The 21,469-nt window shown below is 44.9% G+C and overlaps 1 protein-coding gene across 2 annotated transcripts; it reads right to left on the bottom strand.

Moving 5' to 3' along the window:
- Nucleotides 1-693: 693 nt before the first annotated feature.
- On the bottom strand, nt 694-20,991 carry prkx (protein kinase X-linked). Of its 2 annotated transcripts, XM_061032360.1 has the most exons (9): nt 20,899-20,991; nt 20,086-20,270; nt 14,193-14,361; nt 12,585-12,848; nt 10,297-10,416; nt 5,851-5,946; nt 3,633-3,690; nt 2,965-3,042; nt 694-2,851 (listed from the first exon to the last, which is right to left on the bottom strand). In XM_061032360.1, exons 2-9 carry the CDS (start codon nt 20,240-20,242, stop codon nt 2,726-2,728), a joined length of 1,068 nt encoding a protein of 355 aa, XP_060888343.1. In that variant the 5' UTR covers nt 20,243-20,270; nt 20,899-20,991; the 3' UTR covers nt 694-2,725. The 2 variants fall into 2 exon arrangements, with proteins under 2 accessions (XP_060888343.1, XP_060888342.1); XM_061032359.1 differs by lacking the exon at nt 20,899-20,991 and having other exon boundaries at nt 20,086-20,586.
- Between the last annotated feature and the right edge of the window lie 478 nt (nt 20,992-21,469).

The raw sequence follows: 21,469 nt of genomic DNA, 5'->3' as shown, positions 1-21,469 counted from the left end.
CAACCCTGATTACACTTAAAGAGCTGCAGCTGAAGAAAGCTCGCTGACACCTCAGCTGGAAAACGCTGCGTCAGAGTTTACTCCGAGAGGCGGTTAACCAAAGAAACACCCACAACACTTCTTTTTAATTATCACCTCTTTAAATCAAACATGTCAGCGTCACACTCCGACCGCCCCCGCATGGCAGACAGAGGAACTGCAGCGGTACTGTAACTTTCAGACCCGGAGGATTTGATTCATCATTACTCAGCGTTTCCCAAACCGCCACATGCAGAGAAACTCTGCGGTGAGAACATTCCCAAAGAAGTTAATCAGCGAGGTAGACTTTCATTAGTCACACTGGAAGACGTCGATGTCTTAAGAAAAACATCCCTCGATTCAATCTTTAGTCATCACTCCCCTTAAAAAGATCAAGTTAACAGATTAGTTCTGTGAAGCTGCAGCGTCTAACCATCATGAACATTTTATAAAACTTTGCTGTCATACCTTTGGTGATAAATAAATATTGTTTATTACTTCCTTTGGTGGAGAAGAACAACTTTTTAGATTTCATTTGAGGAGCTTGGTTTCCTGCTTTCCTGCTTTCGGTGGATGTTGGGGAGTTTGGGGGCGGACAGATGAGGATCAGGTCCTTCTAAACATTTCACAAACTGAGCTCTGGATTGTTGAGAGAACACACACACAAACACACTCTGGTGTTTCAAGTGTTTACTCCTGAAGAGTCACGCAACAACACACGGAGGTAACAACAGGACGCTGCAGACGAGTTTTCAGCACAGTGTCCAAACAACATGAAGGATGAAAACAATGAAAAAGGCAACACATGATTCAAAAACGATGATAGGAAAGAAGAAACATTTCTTTGTTCAGACCAACATCAGCATCGTGTGAAGAAACAAACAGTACGAGTCATGATTGTGCAAGAGAACAGTCGAGACATGAGAGTCAGGTTCGATTACACAAAGCACAAAGTCACCAGGATGTTAGGCAGAAAACATAAGTACAAAAAAAGTGATTCAAAGGCCATTAAAGTCCCAAAGTAGCAAAAGAATCCTCGACTTCACGATGAATGAATTATTACAGACTGCCTCTCATGGGGCCGATACTGGCTCGGGATTTTGTCAGTCAAATTTTCCTTTTCTCACTGTAAGACCATTTAACTCATTTTAGTTTCTCAGACGTGTCCGAGTCCACTTCACATTTAAACGTTTGTTGCCGACAACTTCTCGACTGCTTTGAGTTCATTCACCATACAGTGAGCAGCAGCTCGGCACCCGGCCCCCGGAGAGCCCACCTTGATTTTTATTGAGCGACTGCTTTACTGTTCACTGTTGATAATGCTGCTGGGACATGAAAACTGTGTTTATACTTGTTTAAGTCATCGGGTCTTTTGTTTCTAAGATGAGACCTCTGTGGATAATTCAGCTTCCAGTTAAATACATGATACGTACATGATAAAAGCTGAGTTTAAAATCAAGTTGGTGGTAACTCAGCTTGCAGCCCCTCCTGACATCCTTTCGCCACCGAACGCCAACCTACAATCTCCGATTTTTGACGATGCAACTTCTCTTCTTAGTGTTTTTAATGGTTTCACAAAGAAACAAGCAGCTCAGCTCGCAGCCCCTCCTAACTAACGCGTTGCAAATAACATTGTGTACCCTCAGTTTTTGTGTTTTATTTTTTAATAGAAGGTGGCCTGTTTGGATAATCTGGCCTGCAGAAAAAAAGCTTTAAGACATTAAAGGAATCAATGCTGAGTGCAAAGAAACAAGCAGCTCAGCTCGCAGCCCCTCCTTGCTTCTTTGCTCACCACACAGATCAGATTTGACCTCTGGATGAGTTTTTTTTGTAGCGGGGGAAACTCAAGAGCGCAGAGATTCAACTGACAAAATCTGAGTGGTCTTCTTTTACGATTTGGCTTTAAACGCAGGACAAACAAGGATGACGATCGGTGAAGTGAATGGGCTCAAAGAGTCGTGGGAAAGTCATTTTGCAGAACAGCTGGGACCATGTGATAATAACAACTGTCAGAAGGAAAGACGAGAGCTGGAAGAAGAAGAAGAGTTTACAGTAGGAGACATTCAGCTCCAGTTAGTCCTGCATGGAGCCTTCAAGTCTGAGCAACTTTTCAAGTGAACTTTGTGTAACTCAAACAAGGATGTAAGGCACCTTTAACAAGTGCTACTGGTCACACATCGTCACAGCGAGCGGCCGACTCTGATATAACGAGTCGAAAAGCCGCACATTGTTCATACAAGTACTGGCCGAGAGCTGGCTGAGAGCTGCAGCACCGGTGTGGAGTCACGTGAAATATGACTGCGTCAACGTTTTTTAAAAACAGATAAAATATTAAAACATGACGATATCAAAAAAAGACCTGATTATTCTCCTTTTTTTTCTTTTTTTTCTAACTACAAAGTAACAGTCTTCTTCTGGTTTTTGCATATGAGCAGGCTCAGAGAAAAAACGGTGATCGAAAAAATCCAAAACAGCAAAAAGGTTCGACTGAAGTCACATAAATAAAAGTATAAAAAGCAAATCTGTGGAGTGACACACGTCACAGTGCCGATCATCAGGAGGTTTGTCTTTAAAGGGCGAGGGTGAGGGGGGGGTTTATTACAGATATATGTGCCCCCTCCCCCCGTCTCTCTCTCCACGATGGTACCTGTAACTTCTCAACATGTCGAGTGATTCTCAGGATTCACTGATAATAATAATGAAGCCATCAGAAGTTCTTGAAGATCTCTAAGTCCTTCTGAGGCACGGGGGGGTCTTTCTTCCAGTCCTCGTCGGGGTAGACGTCGAAGTTAGATGTGTCGCCCTCGTGGGAAACTTTGGGAAGGATGGGAGGCTGCAGGGACAAAAAGCACAAGTGTGAATACACGTCTGAGTAAACACAGCAGATATTCCTTCATTATTATTATTAAAAAAAACATAAATAATCTCGGCTTCTGCCGTTCTCACCTTGAGCTTCCTCAGAGGAACGGCGTCCCAGTCGATCGTCTTGAACCATCGATGTTTCTTCACATCGTCCGCTCCGTTCTGAAACACACGACAGATCCTTCAGAATAAAGCTTTAAATAACTCTTCTACATATTTATTTCAGATTCAAAATTCAACCCATTGGCCCCCTCCTTCCTACAGTCGACGCCCACGCAGGTCGCCATGTCCCGGACACTGAAGCTTCAGTGTTTAGCCAGCTTCATCTTTGCATTGCACCACGTCTGTCGGCTGACTTTCTTACATTAGAATCACAAATTAAAGTTATTATCTTAAGACAAAGTCGTGCAGAAAGCTAAAACGTTCTGAGGCACCAGATTTTAAAGTGGCTGCACACATCAGTCAGAGCTTGAAATACTTAAACTCGGACTATAAAAATAATTGTGCTGCTATCATTAGGGACGAATAATATTTAGTTAACAAGTCAGACATATTATAAACAGAAGCACGGGCAGGCATCCGTCCCGCTACCCAAACAACAAGCTCCTGTTAACTTCTCCTCACTTACGACTAATTGGAAGCATGTGGAGCCTTTTCTTCCCTCAGACTGCTGACGTCAAAGTACCTACTGAAGGTATGAAATATGGTGCGCTGCCATGTGTGCAGGGAGACGAGGAGTCTAACCAACTCACCTTCATGTTGCCCAGCCGTCTGGCTCGGTCGATGACCAGAAACTTCTTGATGAGGTCTCTGGGGGGGAAAGGAAACAGTTAGAGCGTCCACAGCTGTCAGGAAGACAAATGCATCTCCACTGAAGGTTTCCTGACAGCCTGCAGAAGAGGCTCTTTGAGTGTGGCAGGGAGGGACTTTATAAAACTTTAAACTCCCGCTCCTGGTACATGCATGAATGTGATGAGTGTGATTCACAGATGCTTTAAAATATGATCACTGCTTTCCATAAAGGTGCCTCGTCTCACATCCGACGAGCTGCTGACTAGCTCGTAAATACAGCAGCTGGATGCTGGAGAGTCAGCGATTCTGTCTAAATCCTTCCTCTGCTTAAAGACGAGCCTGTGCAGAGATATTTCTGTGAGGAATATAAAAACCAGCTCCAGAAGGGGGTGGGGGTGGGGTATTTGGGCTTATGTTCTGGCTTCTTAAGCATCTCAGGAAGGAGACCTCATCTGGAAACGATGTGGAGAATGCAGAGAAGGTATCACAAAACAAACAAAAGAAACAAAAAGGCGACTTTATACTCAAGGTTAATTTCTGCAGCTCGTTTTAAAAAAGGTGTTTTCATCTTTGTTACGGAGAATATGACCTTCTTGTCCCATCCTGCAGCTTTCAGTCTGCAGGTGGAGGTGTTCATAAGCTGCAGCAGTTCAGGAAATTACAGCCTCCCTCTTGAGGGTCACCGACGCACTCCACCCGACGTCCCCCAAACCATTCAAACATCTATTAAAGCGTGCTACTTCAAAGCATGTGGGGGCTGTATTGTGGGTGGACGGGGGTCTCTAAGTGCTGCAGCGTCCCTTTAACACGAGGACAACGAGCTCCCTGCAGCTAAAGAGGGGCTTCAGCCCGACCTGCAGCCTCTAATGACACTCCCAGCTGATTCGGACCGCTCACACCGGCCATAAGAGCAGCTGGAGGGCGCAGGAATGTGCAGGATTAGAGGCCGAGCTGGGTGTGTGAGTGTGTGTGTGTGTGTGTGCACTCAATCAGCCTGACACTGAGAGGCCCAACACACACTCTGCTTCCTCTGATTATTCAGACGACACACAGCTTCTGTCATCGATCTCAGAGGCAGCAGACACAAGGGTTTTTAATATTTCACCCATTTATATCACTCACGTCAACGTCCCACACGCACACACACGCATCAGGATGTGTGAGGGATTTCAGACGACTGCAGGCAGACTGAGAGGAGATCTCTCCCAGTTTGACCCCAGCATTAGTCGTAAAAATCACTTAAAGACTTGTTACAGGCATGTTAACAATGTTTTGACCCGACCTCACGCCCTCTGCACACGACCTCCACGTCCTCCTCTAATGGGTCGGGAACCCTGAGTGTGACCCCTGGGGTGTGTTAGGTTCCCCCGAGAGGCATTAGGTAAAGAAAAGCACAGAAGGTTGTTGCTTTTTGTCCCTGACGGGCTCAGGTTGCACACCAGACTTCAGTCATTAAAACAGTTATATTACCAAGAACACAGGAGTCACTTATCTACAGCTGCCATGATTGCAAAAAGGTCGATCTCTGCAGGGATCCTTTTGTAGCATCTAGTGTACGATTACGTTGCTGACATCACAGCCTGAGTCAGTGCTACAGGCTGAATAAAACCTACAGCAGCCAAACTTGTCACTCACTCAGATCAGGTTTAAAACTGGAACCCTCCTTCTGTCTTTGCTGTGCTTGCAGATTGAAAGTGTTTCAACACTGAGAGCGAATGTTTCTGTTTTCTTAAGATGTGGAGAGGACGGCTGGGAGGATCATCGTGTTTGAACATCTGCTTTTTGTTATGATGTTTGCAGTCTACCTGAGTCTGTCATGGAGATTTTCCATATTGCACACACGCCATCGATTTCCCGTCTGTCCTGAAAAAAAAAACGCTTCCTCCTCCTCCTCCTTCTCCGATGATGATGATCTTTTCTGAGGTTTCAAGTTTTTTTTTTCTGAAGCATATTTGCATTATTTGAAGCAGAAACATACGTACACAAACGGGTAAACCCTCTCTTGGAGGGTCAGGAGGATCAGTTTTCAGACTCTAATGTAGTTATTTAAACAAACGGTGTGTTGGATTTCTAAAAACAGTCACCCCAGTGTGCATGTAAAGACGTTTAGGATTAATGTTTGCCGCAGAGATTCCTGTTGTCGTGTAATCTGAGCCCTGCCTGGCGTCTGCAGCTTACTTGACATAGAAATCCAGATGTCGTGGGAAATCCAGCCGTCCGGCCAGGATCTTCTGGTAGATCCCAAAAGGGTTGTCATCAAAGAACGGCGGGTACCTGCAAAGAGAGAGAGAGAGAGAGAGAGAGGAGAGAGAGAGAGAGAGAGAGAGAGAGAGAAACGTCATCTCTGGCCTGTAGCTCGCTGTGTGCTCTGCAGACGCAGCATGATGCAAGGAGCAGGTAAGAGCTGACACACATTCACCTGGATCTGTTTGAGCCCAATCGTGTGTGTGTGTGTGTGTGTGTGTGTGTTTGTGTGTGCTGCAGACAGAGCAGCCTTTGTTGTGTGACTGTTAGTGTTTCTACCACCCACAGGCCGTCTTGCTGCTGAATGCTTTCCCAGTCCTCCCGTTCTCCCCTCTCTCCGCTCCGGCCTGGACAAGTCATTACCCACAAATTACATAATGGGCCCAGCCTCTAAATGCATTACGCGCGGCGCAGACAGGCGAATAATCGCACCGGTTTGTCACACGCCGCTCGGGCCTGCCCGCTGAAAAGCTCCAGAGGCTGGAGACGGTGGGACGAGGGGCTGGGTGGGAGCTGGCTGAGCACCACAGACTGCTGTCATCTGTGGAAAATGTGGGTCACCAAAAGCTGGAGGGAGGGGGGACGACGGGAGGGGAACGTTTTCCTGACTCAAATTCATGATTTAGCAGGAGAAAAAAACAATCCATAACAAACACACTGCAGAAGAAACAGAAGAAAGGGCCAAGAGGGAGTGTCCTCTCGTTTGATATTCCCCTCAGCTTTTCAATTTCAGCTTTACTCAGGAAAAAAATACACGTTTAGCCTCATTCTGGAGAAGCTTTAAAGCTGTGTTCAGACGGTGACGCAAACAGTCCAGAAACTGAAAATCAAGAAATGACTGTTTCAAAAGAGCCTGTCTTCTGTCCTGCAGACACACCTGACTGATCCTCAATTCAGACTTTTTATAAACCCTCATCATGGTGCCGTTATTTCAGCATCCCCTCAGCCTCTTTATCGTCTTTAAATCTCAGTAAAAATCTGTTTATCTTGCGTCATAGCGCTGGAGGCAGCAGGAGAGTTCATGCAGACTCAGGTCATGGAGGAGGAGGAGGGAGATTAACTGTGCGAGCGCTCAGATGATTAATGCATCGAGACGTGACAGTTTTTGGTTATAAGACACATCTGGAAGGTCTGACTGTGCACTAAGATCGACAGAATGATCTTTTTTAAGTATAAAAAGGTCTGCAGCGCCTTGCAGATGTTTGCAGGTTGACACCTTACTTCCTGTTTTGTGTCTCTGCTGAGATTCATTTGAATAAGTCAGAGGAAGACGTCTCAGCAGGAAACTCTCACTCTAAACTCCCCCAGCTCCGGGACTCTGTGGACTTTTTTTTCTGTGGGGGACAGGCTGGTGTAATAAGGCCGAGTTCCTCCCTTTAGGATCTCCATCTTTAATCATGAGGCTGTCGCTCCGCTGAGCCGCGGTGGACGAGCACTGACCGGGGAGCCTCGGGGGAACGAGGTCAGTTTCCTTTTAACGCCGTCAATGCAGAAAATCGAGCTCGGCCATCGACACGCTTTGATTAAAAATCCTAAAGTGGGTTCTTTAAAATACTTTGTGATGCGGATTACGTCTGTGATGAGCCTGAAAGTGACCTCCGGCCAAAACCGGAGCGGAGAAGCTGAAGCCGGTTTCATGTTGGAGGGTCAAAATAAATACAGGAGGCCGATTTTCACCGCGAGAGGAGTTCATTTACAGGAGGATTGGTTTCCATTAGGAGCACAAATCTGGCCCCCGAGGCAGGATTATGAAGAGAAGACTCGTCCTTTTTCCTCCCGCTCTCTCTCCTCCCTTCCTCCCCTCGGGGGCCCGACCCCTCCCTGAATGTTATCTCAACTTCACCCGAGAAGAGGACGATGAAACTCTTCAGAAGCAGCTGCTACATTCTTGGATCAGAACCTCTGACAAACACAATGGTGTGAGCTGAAGAGAGCTCTTTGTCTGTGTGGGGGTCTTACAGTAGTCCCCCCCCCCCCACCCACCCACCCACCCCGTCTCCCTGGACTCTCTCTCTCTCTCTTTTAACACTTCAAAGCAGCCCAGATGAATGCTGGGAGAAGGTCACATTCCTGCAGCTCCATCAGGATATAAAGAAGATGGATGCACATCAGTGACCTTTGAGCGCGGCTGCACATTCAAGCAGGAAGCTTCGACTCAAATCAACCAATCAGAATGATCAGAATCTAATGGGCAATCGAACATCAGTCAATAAGTATCATCAGGTCAAAACTATTTTTCTCTGATACTACCTTGGCAGTGCTCAGGAAGTGACCTGGCGCCTCTCCGGCAACCAGACCAACTTCCAGACTTTGGTCCGCACCTGGACTTGAACCGGCAACCCTCCAGTTCCCAACCTAAGTCCAGACAGACCGAGCTACTGCCGCCCCCCTTAAGACACAAACCAAAACCTCTGCATGTTTCCGTGCAGTTCAATCTGATGTTCCTCGCTTCAGGATCGATTAGTACACGTATTGACGGCAACTATAGCAATTCTAAGAATATAAAGGTTATTAAATGTCGCCACAAATGATCCGACATTATTAATTAAGAGCCTCTCTGACAAACTGGTTAAATTAATGACCTGCTGTGATATTGATTCTCACCTGTTGTGTCTAAAACAATAAAAATCATCATTGTGTTGTCTGCTGCTCCGCTCAACCTCTCTCTCTCAGAATACTGATCAGAAACGCACGCACACACGCACGCACGCACGCCGTTATAATTCACGGTGAAAGACGCAGAACGTTGGAATAAATAAACCTCTCCAGAGGGGAGCCACGTCTTTGTTCTTCACCTTCAACAATGATTCCCATTCAGTCGTTAATTTGTAGCAGCTCTGCACAATCCAATCAGCACACAATGAGCAGATTTCCACGCCGAGACAATAACGCCGCGTCAACGATTAATTGAATACTTCCTCCTCGGCTGCCTCGCGCTCCCCGTTTGACTTTCAAGGTTCCTGTCAGCGCTCCGCAGCAGGTGAGTTTGTTTTGGTCTGAGACGATAAAAATCAAGTTTATTCCACACACAACTTTCCTTGAGTGTGTGTGTGTGTGTATGTATGTCTGAGGTATGTGTGTGAGGTGTGTGCGTCTGTGTGTCTATGTGTGTGTGAAGCGTGTGTGTGAGGTGTGTGTGTCTGTGTGTCTATGTGTGTATGAGGTGTGTGTGCATCTGTGTGTGTGTGTGTGTGTGTGTGTGTGTAGGTGTCTGTGTGTGTGCATCTGTGTGTGTCTGTGTGTGTGCATCTGTGTGTGTCTGTGTGTGTGTGTGCGTCTGTGTGTGTCTATGTGTGTAGGTGTCTGTGTGTGTGCATCTGTGTGTGTCTCTCTGTGTGTGTGTATTTGAGTGTGTGTGTGAGGTGTGTGTGCATCTGTGTGTGTGTGTGTGTGTGTGGTGTGTGTCTATGTCTGAGGTATGTGTGTGAGGTGTGTGTGTGTGTGTGTAGGTGTCTGTGTGTGTATTTGAGTGTGTGTGTGTGTGTGTGTGCGTCTGGGTGTGTGTGAATGTGTGTGTGCCTATGTGTGTGTGTGTGTGTGTATTTGAGTGTGTGTGTGTGTGTGTGTGTGTGTGTGTGAGGTGTGTGCTTCTGTGTGTGTGTAGGTGTGTGTGTGTGTGTGTGTGTGTGTGTGCGTGCGTCTGTGTGTGCGTCTGGGTGTGTGTGAATGTGTGTGTGCCTGTGTGTGTGTGTGTGAGGTGTGTGTGAGGTGTGTGTGTGTGTATTTGAGTGTGTGTGTGTCAGGTGTGAACGTGAGATATTCTCTCTCAGTCAGTCTTCTCAGGCTCCAGCCTGATACCCTCCAAAAACCTTTAAAGAACTCTTCATCTCTTCATCTGTTAGAGTGTGTGTGCTGCTCTGCTGGAGGACAGCGCCCCCTAGTGGTTCACACTGAAATACAAACAAGTCCTGCACAGTGACTGCGTCTTAAACTTTTGCTTATTGCGACATCATTTCTTGGAGCATTTTTAAATTACTCACATTTTAAAAATCTGCAGAGCCTAAACTAAAAGCCTATGATGATAAATACTTCATAATAATGAGGACAAGTATTCAAAATGAGGCATAAACAGATAAGAACTACAAAATCAGACTTGTCATTTTATAAAGGTTCAACCGATCAAAGTTGGCTTCTCAAGAGACGATCCTGCAGACACAGTGTGGTTAGACTGCAGCATGTCGTGGCGGTCTGCACGTTTCCACTTTTTTATAAACAGCACTGATTAAAATCTTGAGATGTTTGTGACCTGTGATGGTAGGAAACATTCAAGTCTTGGCTCTCTGCTGCATGACGAATGAAACCTCTATGTGTGAGTGTTTTCATAAGAAGGTGAAGGTGACAACATGTGGAGGGAGAGGGAGGGGGGGGGGCAGCTCTTACCCAGCCAGCATTTCAAAGACCAGGATCCCCAAAGCCCACCAGTCCACCGCCCGGCCGTGACCTTTACTTTGGATGACTTCAGGAGCCAGATACTCCGGAGTCCCACACAGAGTCCAGGTCCTGAACAGACGAGAGGACAGAAGGTTTTTCAAAGTTAAAAAAGTTTACCACTCCATTTTTTTTCTCTCTCAGTCCTGACTTTGAGTTTAAGCTAAAGAAACATATTAGACATGAAGCCAAAGTCACATTTTCTTTTTGATTTGCCTTCACCGATCTGATCACAAAGGTTAAATATTTTTATTTCCTTTTTGATAGCCACAAGGCTCTGCAATCGTTTCTGTTTGATGGAAAAACACAAAATCAAACCTCTCAAAATCAAAAACAGGATGTCTCAGCGAGCGTGATGAGAACAGGAAGTGAGAAACAGCTGATTTGGTGGCAGCATGTCGTCCATCAGTCTGTCTCAATGACCCCCCCCCCCTCGGAGCCACTCGTCCTCTGATGATGAGCACTTGGCCCCTCGCCAGCCTCTTGTCGACGTCTGTCACCGATATCACCTGGGTAATGACCTCTTTCAACCAGTTGCCATGGCGACGGTAATTTGTATGGAAATGATGTTGGTCCTGGCGGAGGAGGAGAAAAAGGGGAAGACGAGCTGTTGCTCTTCGGGGGGGGGGGGGGCATGTCGGCCACCAGGGGGCGCTGTGGCAGCATCGACACGGGGGAAAGCAAGACGACGAGAGAGCTTCTGGCAATGAGGCGGCGGTCGCTCCCATCCGAGGCGATTCAGCCGCCCTCGATTTGTGTAAGTGAGTCACATCAGAGAGGAGCGTTCTCGCCGCCTGTGCCGAGAGGAAATGTAATCTTCCTCCGTGATGTTTCCATGTCAGCGGGGGTGAAATACAGAAACACGGTCCTCCTCCTCCTCCTCTTCAGAGCTTCTTTATTCTATTCTGCAGAGGTCGCTGGGAGGCCGCGAGTCTCACTCACACCAAAAAAACATGAAGTTTGTCCTTCAGAGGCACCGGTAGGGGAGAGTTTGGAGGAAACACTCAAAAGAGGAGATGAGCTTTCCAAGGACACGAGGGATGACTTTATTTAAGGGGGATTCCAGTATTTATAACGCTTTCTTTTACAGAAAACAGAAATTCACAGAGCAGAGAAGTAAATATTTAACGGCTGCAGACCTCTGAGCGTTCAGCGGTATGGAAACAAACGGGTCCATAAAAGTCGTCCTTCCATCATCTATCTGTTTGGATTGTCCTCGCTTCCTCCTGATACTCTCTCTCTCCTCCCTCCCACTGTCTTCTCCCGTCCGACCGTCTCTGCAGTCCCGGCACGATGAATCCAACAAATGGCCTTCACAGAGAGTCAGCGCTCGTGGAGAAGTTTAAACCCTTAAAAACTTTCACACCTCTGCACAGCTCTCCAAATGCTGCTAAGTGAGATTGTAAGATTACTTCTGTCTAAAAGAAATGGACCCACAACCCCAATTTCACCGCCAGCGAGCTGCTTTAGAAGCTCATTCTGGACACATCGAGAGATTTAGTCCTGCTTTGAAACAATGCATCGGGCTGCGTCGGTTTAAGGGCTCATAAGACATCAGGAAACGTCTGCTTTCTAATCTTTAATGACGGGATTCTTCTCTGGGAAGGGCGTGACAGCAACTATTCCATCTTTCACTGCGATGATTAGAACTGAAGGGAAAGCTTTCACGTCACAAAGTAAACCACCAGGAACGAGCGTCTGAGGGGATCTGATTGGCTCACACTGCGGCACCTCGATGTCTGTCAACGCGCTGTATTTCAGAGACCATGAAAAGCAACATTGTTTCCTGACAACCCTGCAGCTTTGCAAACTTTTTCTACAAAGCTTAACTTTTAAATATCTGAGAACATCGTGGTTTGTTGTAGAGAGTATTGGTGAGGCTGTCAAATGTGATTCATCGCTGAATTTCAATAGTTAATCGCATGTTTTATCACTTGAATTGTCTTGATTTGAAAAGGTTTTCCTTAAATATGAGAAGAAAGAAGGCGGACACAGAATACAAAGCAGTCTGGACTCAAACTGAAGCTGAACGTTTCTTTTCATTCGGGCGTCTCTGTTTGCAGACAGAGGCGTCTGAGCTCAGACTGAAAATCAATATCATCCCTTAAATCCCATCTTAACCTGCACGCTCACTGAAGATTTATGAACTGATTTGTACGACTCTATTTCTTACTTCTTACTCCCCTCTCTCTCACGTTGACAACGTCTTTATAAGTCACCCTGCACTCGTTATCAGTCACCTGTCAGAGAGCTTCTTAGCAAAGCCGAAGTCCGTCAGGCGGATGTGTCCCTCTCCGTCCAGCAGGATGTTCTCGGGCTTCAGATCGCGGTACACGATTTCTTTGGAGTGCAGGTACTCGATGGCGCAGACGATCTCAGAGGTGTAGAAGAGACCCGTGGCGTTGCTGAAGCGTCCGCGGCTGCGCAGGTAGCTGAAGAGTTCGCCGCCGGGAACGTAGTCCATGAGCATGTAGAGGAAGCGCTCGTCGTGATGTGTCCAGAACCTGAAAAATATATGAAGACTTTTTAGCATCTGCTGCAATATTCCTCCCGAGCCAATTTTTGAAAACTGTAAATAACACTGGGACCAGAAGTGAACCCTGGGGGACACCTAGTGGACTTCTGTAGTAGCACAATTTAACTTAAAAGCATCTTATTTTACAGTTAAAGCTGCTACAAAAAATATGAAAGATTATTACAACTGTTCAATCTAACAGTCTTTGTATTAAGTTGCAGATTTGCACGGTTTCCTGGCGTGTTTATCGAAGAATTCACAGTTGAAGTAGCGTCCACAGAGTTGTTGAAATCAGATGAAATGAGAGGCTGCATCACTCTCACACCCTTTTGTCTTCCGCTGAGGTTTGGATTCGTGTGCAGCAGCGATTCAAGCTGTAAGGGCACTCGAGAGGAATAAAAACAAGAGAGTGTGTCACTGATGAAGATGGAGGAGGCTCCAGTGTTTTCCATAAGTGCTGGCTGCCGGCCACAAAGACGATTACCGCGTCTGTGCTACGCTGCTGCTTTATCTACACACTTTCCCTTTCCTCTCTTCTCTGCAGCTCAATCTGAAACCAGGCCTCTCCCTAAATATACAGGACTGCACAGAGGATGAGTTTTTATTCTTGTTTACAGACTCTCAATGGTTTAGGAGCAGCTTTTATTTACTAATTCTTTCTCTTTTTAAAATCCTTTATAGCCTCCTAGACCCTTCGATGCAGAAAAAGTACGATATTAAACCAAAACACGGATCAGTGTGGCAGATCTGTGGTGTCCTGTGGCGTTACGACGACCTGCTCCTTAACTCCTGAAATGATATTGGAGTCGTATCAGTGGGGAAATTTAAAGATATTCCTCCCAGATCAGCTCTGTGATTTATTTCATTATGTAGAATCCACTGAGAGAGTGGACATAAAAAAGTTTAATATTAAATAGGATTAAAAAACACAGAAGATTTAAAGGTTGGAGACTGAACTCAGAGGTGGAAACATCAGGGTTAAATTAAAATAAAAAACCTATCAATATTATAGTGTTGCATTCCGAATACTACCCGGTATTTCATTCTCTTCTAGCTGTTTGTCCCTACAAGCCGCTGTCTCCTTATTTTCTGTTTTCTTGTCTCTTTGCGTCTTTAAACTGTGTGACTGTGCTGAGAATAAAAACCTCTTTACATTATTTCGCCTCCTGTGAAAGAACATTTATGAACGTATGTGCTGCCACTATGACCTGAAGAGAGATTTTCACGTCCTGTGTTTCTAAACAGAATCCATGTGTCTGGATCCATAAGCAGACCCTGAACTTTGACTCTCTTCCCCCTCCTCCTCCCCCGATGTTTGCAGGGGCAGACTCACAGTCGTATGAGGAAGGGGTGGTTGACCTCCATCAGCACCTCCTTCTCGTTGTGGACGTGCTGCTCCTGCTTCAGTCGGATCACGTCGGAGATCTTCATCTGCTTCAGGGCGAAGAAGTTCCTGCTCTTCTTGTCCTTCACCAGGAAGACTCGGCCAAACGTCCCCGTACCTGAGGGGGGGATGAGGGAGAGAAGGTTCAGATACTGTGACAGGAAATCACAGAATATGACAAAACTTGAGAAGGTGAAAGTAAAGGCAAATTCATTTAAATCACGGTGTCATCAGCATAGAAGCAAAGCCAGAGTTTAGAAAATGCCTTCCGAGCCAATTAAAGAAAACTGTAAATAACAATGGGATCAGAACTGAACCCTGGGGGACACCTATTGGACTTAGAGCACCCCCTGCTGCTTTCTGAATATCATTTAGCTTCTCACTGTTGATAAATCATTCCAGATTGGCCGCCTCACCGCCCCCGTGTGCATCGCATGTCCTAGGTTGAACAGTTTTTCTCCATTGGACCACTTTTTGCCCAAAGACCAGCAGCTCAGGTGTCTCTCTTTAACCTTGTCAAAGTAGTTAACAACAAAACACTCGTCCAGCTTCAATCAAGAGTCTGTTTAGCATTGACTTTAAATTTGTGACTGACGTACTAAAATGCATCCCGCTCTCCCCGACAGCTGCCATTCCAATGACATGATCCACCTTTTTGTCCTCACCCGTCACTCGTTTAAGGATGTGGCTGATTGATGCACGCACAAACGTCAATATTGCCATCAGTTTATAGAATCCAGAGACAGTTCAGCTCTGGTGAAACCGTGACAGGCTGTAATTATCTGTTGCATGTTCGAACAATACTTCCAAATAAATGGTCTGCCTGCAGGGCGCCACGTGAAGGTTTAGTTTCCCTTTTCATGTCTATATTTGTTTGAGACAAGTTGTGTCGTTGATTTTGTACCTTTTTTAAAGCCCTCCGATCTTTAAACAATAACTATTAAAATGTATATGCTGTAAGGAATGCACTTATTTCCACTACACTATGGTTTGTTGAGACACTTTGCTGATGTTCATTTTATAAATTCAGATCTTCAATTTTTAATTTGATGGAGATGATATGGAGCACAAAATAATGCTTGGGATGTTTTCTTTTAAACTGGGTCAGTACCAGTGGGATGTCCTGCAGGAGCATGCTGGTGATCCTGAGGCTGAGTGACTACAGCCTGTGTGGCCTCAAGTTGATCTGGGCTGTTGTTGTTTTTATCCCGCAGACAGAGAAAAGGGCCCAGGATTCAGGCCAGCAGACGAGGAAAAGGGATCAGTATTTCAGTCCTGCAGACGAGGAAAAGGGATCAGTATTTTAGTCCTGCAGACCAGGAAAAGAGATCAGTATTTTAGTCCTGCAGACCAGGAAAAGGGATCAGTACTTCAGTCCTGCAGACCAGGAAAAGAGATCAGTATTTCAGTCTTGCAGACCAGGAAAAGGGATCAGTATTTCAGTCTTGCAGACCAGGAAAAGGGATCAGTATTTCAGTCTTGCAGACCAGGAAAAGGGATCAGTATTTCAGTCCTGCAGACCAGGAAAAGGGATCAGTATTTCAGTCCTGCAGACCAGGAAAAGGGATCAGTATTTCAGTCTTGCAGACCAGGAAAAGGGATCAGTATTTCAGTCCTGCAGATGAGGAAAAGGAATCAGTATTTCAGTCTTGCATACCAGGAAAAGGGATCAGTATTTCAGTCCTGCATACAAGGAAAAGGGGCAACGTATATCATTCTTGCAGACATGGAGATGGCTCAGTATTTCAGCCCTGCAGAGGAAAATAACTAAATAATTTGTTGCTGTGGACGAGGAAAGGCATCAGTATTTCCTGCAGGTGAGGAAAGAGCGCTTAGGATTTCCTGTAGTTGATGAAAAGGACTCAGGGTTCGCTGCAGACGAGGAAAAGGGGCTCAGTGGTTCCTGCAGACGAGGAAAAGGGGCTCAGTGGTTCCTGCAGACAAGTGGTGAGTAAAACAACAACATGCCTGACGAAGATATGAGACTCAGCAGACTCTCTGACTCAGATGTGGAGCTGCTCAAACTTCCTAATGAAACGCCGGCTGTCTCATTCTCCTGCTTGCTTTACCAACAACAATCCTTTGTCTCAGGACTTGTGGTGTTTCCATGGCAACAGAGAAACAGCAGTACATCAGACAGGTGGTGTGTGCTGCTTGCAGGTGAATTCCTCAACTCTCCACGTTGTCAAACTTTCCAGGCTACATGACTGGATTTCTAGGAAACAACTTGTATGTTTTGAAAGGACTCCAACATATTTGTGCAGTTTAGACATTTTGCAGGAGCTCGCCTGCCAAATTTGGTAAAACAAGATATTAACCAATAATGGTAGTCTAGGACTTCTATTGTTGTTGCTGTGGTATGGATTTTATTTTGTTTTTTTTAACTAGATTCATACTACAGTCTAAGATACAAATATCGTGAGGATCCTAGCTTCAGGTGAGTTAGAACAGACTTGTCCTAAAAAAGCTCTTCTGACTATGAAAATGCACGCATGTGGACGTCGCCTCAGGGCTGAAGTTTCTCCAAAGACAAGTTGTAGCAGAGCTGCTTCCTCCCACAAAGTTGAAGCACAACCTGAGCTGGAGAAGAAAACAGCAGAAGACATTTCTCTGGAAGCAGAGAGAGTAAAAACGCTCAGGTGTCTCTGTAACCTCGCTGCTTCTCTGCACAACAAAGCAGCAAAGAGGTTTAACATTTCACCTTTTTTAAAACCTCCTCCGAGTCCTCCCTGCACAGAGACGCCTTTGTGCCACTTTTGAACCAGATACACAATAAGTGAAGCTATAAATCATCTGGGTGTTATTTTGTCTGAACTTCCTGAGCCCGGTTTGTCATCAGAAACCAGGAAGCGACGATGAGACCGACCCAGACATGGTCGGCTGATTCTCTGAGAGGGATGCTCTGAAACTGATATTCGCCCGTCTGAAAACTGGGTCATCCTGACTCCGCTTACACCTGCCTGCTCGGTTTCTGGGACGAGGAAAACATCCAACTGCCCGCTCGTCTTTAAACTCTGTTGTTCTGATGGGATACGACTTTAATGAGACAGTCAACAAATCCCAGAATATGATGTTGAGGATGCTGCTGCTGAATTTATCCGCTCTGACAGGACCGAGGCCCTTCAAGCGATGCTCTCCGGGTCAGGGCTGAATAAATCAAACGGCACAAGAGAGTTCCCTCCTGATTTCAATGACAATTAACCAACAGCAGGCAGATAAAGACCTTAAGCTGATTTGTTTTCTGCAGAAAATCCCTCCCATTGGACAAAGCGCTCTGCAAATTGGATTTTTATGCACACAGCACACCTCCTCCCCGACGGGCTTAGAGCTCGAGCACATGTAGTGTGAATGCACATTACACAGCTCGAAGTCACAATGCACGTTCAATCTGCCTGCAAACACTGTGAAGTGACATCACCCTGCACAGTTTGATACCATCTCTACATCATGGAGGATTCATATGATCAGCATGCACGGCTGTGACACATCAACAGAGGAGAGAACAATGGCTGCATGAGTAGAAAAAGATCAGATTGAACATGCGAACGACTCACTTTTTTAGTTCTGTTGCATCAATTTTCAAACTTAATTTTGAAATTCAAGGTCACATGCACCTGACAGCTTTACTCTTCGTCTAAACCTGCAGAATAAGCCTCCAAACTGGGCCTGAACTACAAGCCAAACACCAGAATACAGGATCACTAATGTTGAAAAAAAGCGCTGCCCTGCACGGACTTTAAACAGCTTTAATTTCTAATCTCCTTGACCTCTTTGGCCCCTCGGACCTGCGGACCAATCACAGCTACTAGCTCGCATCAGGCCTGCATGTGAGGAGGAGACTCTGAATAATTCAACTAATTTTAAAGTGTCGCTCTAACTTTAAACTCCGCCGTCTCTCTGCTGTTCTGCAGTCTTAAGGGGGAGGCTTCACTCTGCACGTTATTATCGGGATCAGGAGTAAAAGTATTATTATTCTGCACGTTGCATGATAACGTTATGATTTATTGTGAAGCCTTAAAGATCCCTAAATGTCTTGGTCTCGGTTAGTGTTGTCTTGACTACAACACTACCTCATGTATGGGGGCTGTAGTCCCTGTCGCAGCGGCCGTGGGTTCAAATCTGACCATGACCCTCTGCTGACTGATGACTCTTTATTTCTCTCCATGAGGACTCATTCCGTTTCCTCCCTCCTAGCAAGGTGTGAGTCGGTGATGAAGGTGTGACTCAAACTGTTGGACAAGTCCAACCCTTCTTGACAAGTCTCTGCCTGAACACGGACTCACCTTTACCTGTCGGGTTCTTTGAAGTTAGAGAGCACACCTTTCACAGAATCTGAGTCAGAGCCGCTGAGTCCCAAATGACGAGGATGAAAACCGAACAGAAACAGAAGCATCCGGACAGCTCATTACGTGATTTTTGAAAATGTTTCAGACTCTGAAATGTAATGCTTGACTCCTCAACAGGCACACACACACACACACACACTACGATATAGAGTAAAGTGGGTCACATGTTGATAAAGCTCTGATACCCTGCTGCAGGATGTGATATCATCATAACCAACTGTCGTATTTATCTCACCATGAACAGTAAGTATCAAGATGCCTGTACATGATGCAGAGATTATGTGTTCACATTTATCTAATCGACCCGTGCAACTAGGCTACAAGCGCCCAATGTAGGGAGGCTATAGTCCTCCAAGGGGGCAGTCCCGGTCTGAATCTGAAACCTGTGCTGTCACAAGGAGAGCACATTTGAAACAGAGCATTTTTCTCCGTGTTGTAAGACTTATGCAGACCACAAAGGACTGGATGGGTTTATTTCACATTTTGTGGGTCGGTAGACACTCAGGTGACCCCAGGGGTGGGCAGCTGGCGGCCCGGGGTCCACATGCGACCCCCATCAACCCTCAATGTGGCCCTCAGTTCAATTGTGACACATCAAATAATTGGAATCACGAAGAAAAACATGACAAAATCTGCCATGAAATCATGAAAACCAGAAGTATGTCCATAATAATATTTGATCACTGGTATATGTTGAGTTAAATTTGAGACATAATTGACTGTAATCGTTTTTGGAAACTACAATTTGGCCCCCGGGCAGTGAGAGTAAAATGAATGTGGTAGTTGATAGTTGTTTGAAGTTGTGTTGAAAATAAATACTTATTGATCAAGATTAGTTTTTGCTTTTGGTTTGGGGACCGGGGAAGTAACTTTCCAGGGTTTTTTATGTTGCAAACCTGCCCCCCTGGACGGGTACGTAACACCCTCGCTGTGACCAAAGTTGCCCATCCCTGGGTTACCCAAATATATGTTCAGAAACACTGTACAAGTGGATTTTTTCACAATATGTCCCCTTTAAGAATATTTCTAACACCTTACCTTCTTATTCCTGTTATCTTTTTATTTGCTTTTAGCTCTTTTAATTTCTTACATCTTTTAAAATCTTTGGTTCCTCTTGGTCTCAGCTCGTGTTGTTGTGTTGCCTGGGTTCTTATGATGGTTCTTGTGATGGTCGGGGTTATATATGTCTGTTGGGTATCGTGCAATATGGGTTCTTTTCTGTTGAATTGTATTTAATTATTTTGAGTATTTTGCATTTGTTATGTTCTTGCTGTTGTTTATGTTCTTCTGTTTTTGTAAACCTGTGTTTTTAAAAGGTGCTATATAAATAAAGTTATTATTATTATCATTATTATTATTATCATTATTATCATTATTATTAATAGTATTATCATTATTATTATTATCATTATTATTAATATCATTATTATTAGTATTATCATTATTATTATCATTATTACACATCACCATTCTAGTGACAGTGTATTGAGACTCACCCACTGTGGCGACGGTCTCCAGCTCGTCCAGACTGTATATTCGGTTAATCGGTGATGCCTCTCCAGCTGCACTGCCGCCGCCGCCGGTGTTATTTTTACTTTCTTTCAGACAGTTCGTGTCACCGTGGACTCCCACCTTGGCTCTGGAGGACGCCATGTCTTCTTCTCGGGGACTATCTGGGGGACTATTTGGGTTCACAAGTATTATCCACAGAGTTCATAGCGTTAGCAGCTGAGCTAACAATCCAATAGGCAGCGAATGGGAGATTCACCGCAGCACTCACTGGTGGTATGAAAGGACACCGGAACAAGAGAAGAAGAAGACGGACTAACGGTCGGGTTTGTCCGGACTACAAACAAACACTTTCTTAAAACATCGTTAACTACATAAATTCCTCTTTATAGTTTTCTAAACGTCCACATCATTCACCCAGACACAACAACAGACCTCACCCCGCAGCTCTGTGTCCACATCAACCAGGAAGAACTACAACAAACCAGGAAGAACTACAACCAACCTCGAAGAACTACAAAATCCGCTTTCCGGTCAAAATAAAAAAAATTAATCAACCAGGCTTCGTAAACTGAGTAACGTAAAGACTAAATTTGTATTCTGATTAACTAAATATTTTTTATAACTCAATAAATTATCACTATTTTAAATATGAACGTGATTTAAAGGGGATTTTTAAGGTAAATATAAAAAACTAATATCGTATCAAAGGCTTAAACTTCCGGTATTTAACACGTGGCTTTCTTCACCTTGACGTGGAGGAGCTGCATGTTGACAAAGTGCAGCCAATAAAAACGTACCTGTCCCTGGAGGATCAACCAATAACATGTGAGGGTGGGCGTGTCCAAAAGGACTGGTTAGGTGACCCAAAAATCTGAAACAAAGGAAATTTAAAATAAGCTTAAAATAATTAGGTTAATTGATGCTTAACGTCTCAGAAACTTTCTACTAAATCTTACTAATTACTTGGATTACAAGCTAGTCCAAAATAATTCAGCCTATCTTGTATTAAGTCAATAAATAAGGAATCACACCGGGTCATAATTTAAAGATTGGCCTAAAATACTTCACCTCGAGGGTGCTTTGGATTCACTGGAGGAATGTCCAGGGAGTCTGGACTGATGATGAAATCAAGCCTAATCAGTTAAAGCTAACGACTGTGATCAAGGCTACCTATGATGAGCAGACAATCAGAACACAGATTAATTAATTAACAGATAGAAACTTAAATACAGAGATCTAAACTCTGAATCAGACTCACATGAGGCTCAGAGGAGGCCGCATGTTTAACAGTAATTGACAAACAAACAACCAGACAATGACTTTTTCAGGACTTGAATGAGAATCAGAATATTAAAACTTGAAATGCAA

This window comes from Labrus mixtus, chromosome 24 (genome assembly GCF_963584025.1).
Source record: "Labrus mixtus chromosome 24, fLabMix1.1, whole genome shotgun sequence".
Taxonomy (NCBI): domain Eukaryota; kingdom Metazoa; phylum Chordata; class Actinopteri; order Labriformes; family Labridae; genus Labrus; species Labrus mixtus.
This window is presented reverse-complemented; position numbering and strand designations above follow the sequence as displayed.

Excerpts from the sequence above, each read along its gene's own strand:
- prkx (XM_061032360.1), bottom strand. The coding sequence starts at position 20,242 with ATGGCGTCCTCCAGAGCCAAGGTGGGAGTCCACGGTGACACGAACTGT. Across the intron at positions 12,849-14,192 it reads CACCCCTTCCTCATACGACT|GTTCTGGACACATCACGACG; the intron begins GTGAGTCTGCCC and ends TATATTTTTCAG. Across the intron at positions 5,947-10,296 it reads GTCTTTGAAATGCTGGCTGG|GTACCCGCCGTTCTTTGATG; the intron begins GTAAGAGCTGCC and ends CTCTCTTTGCAG.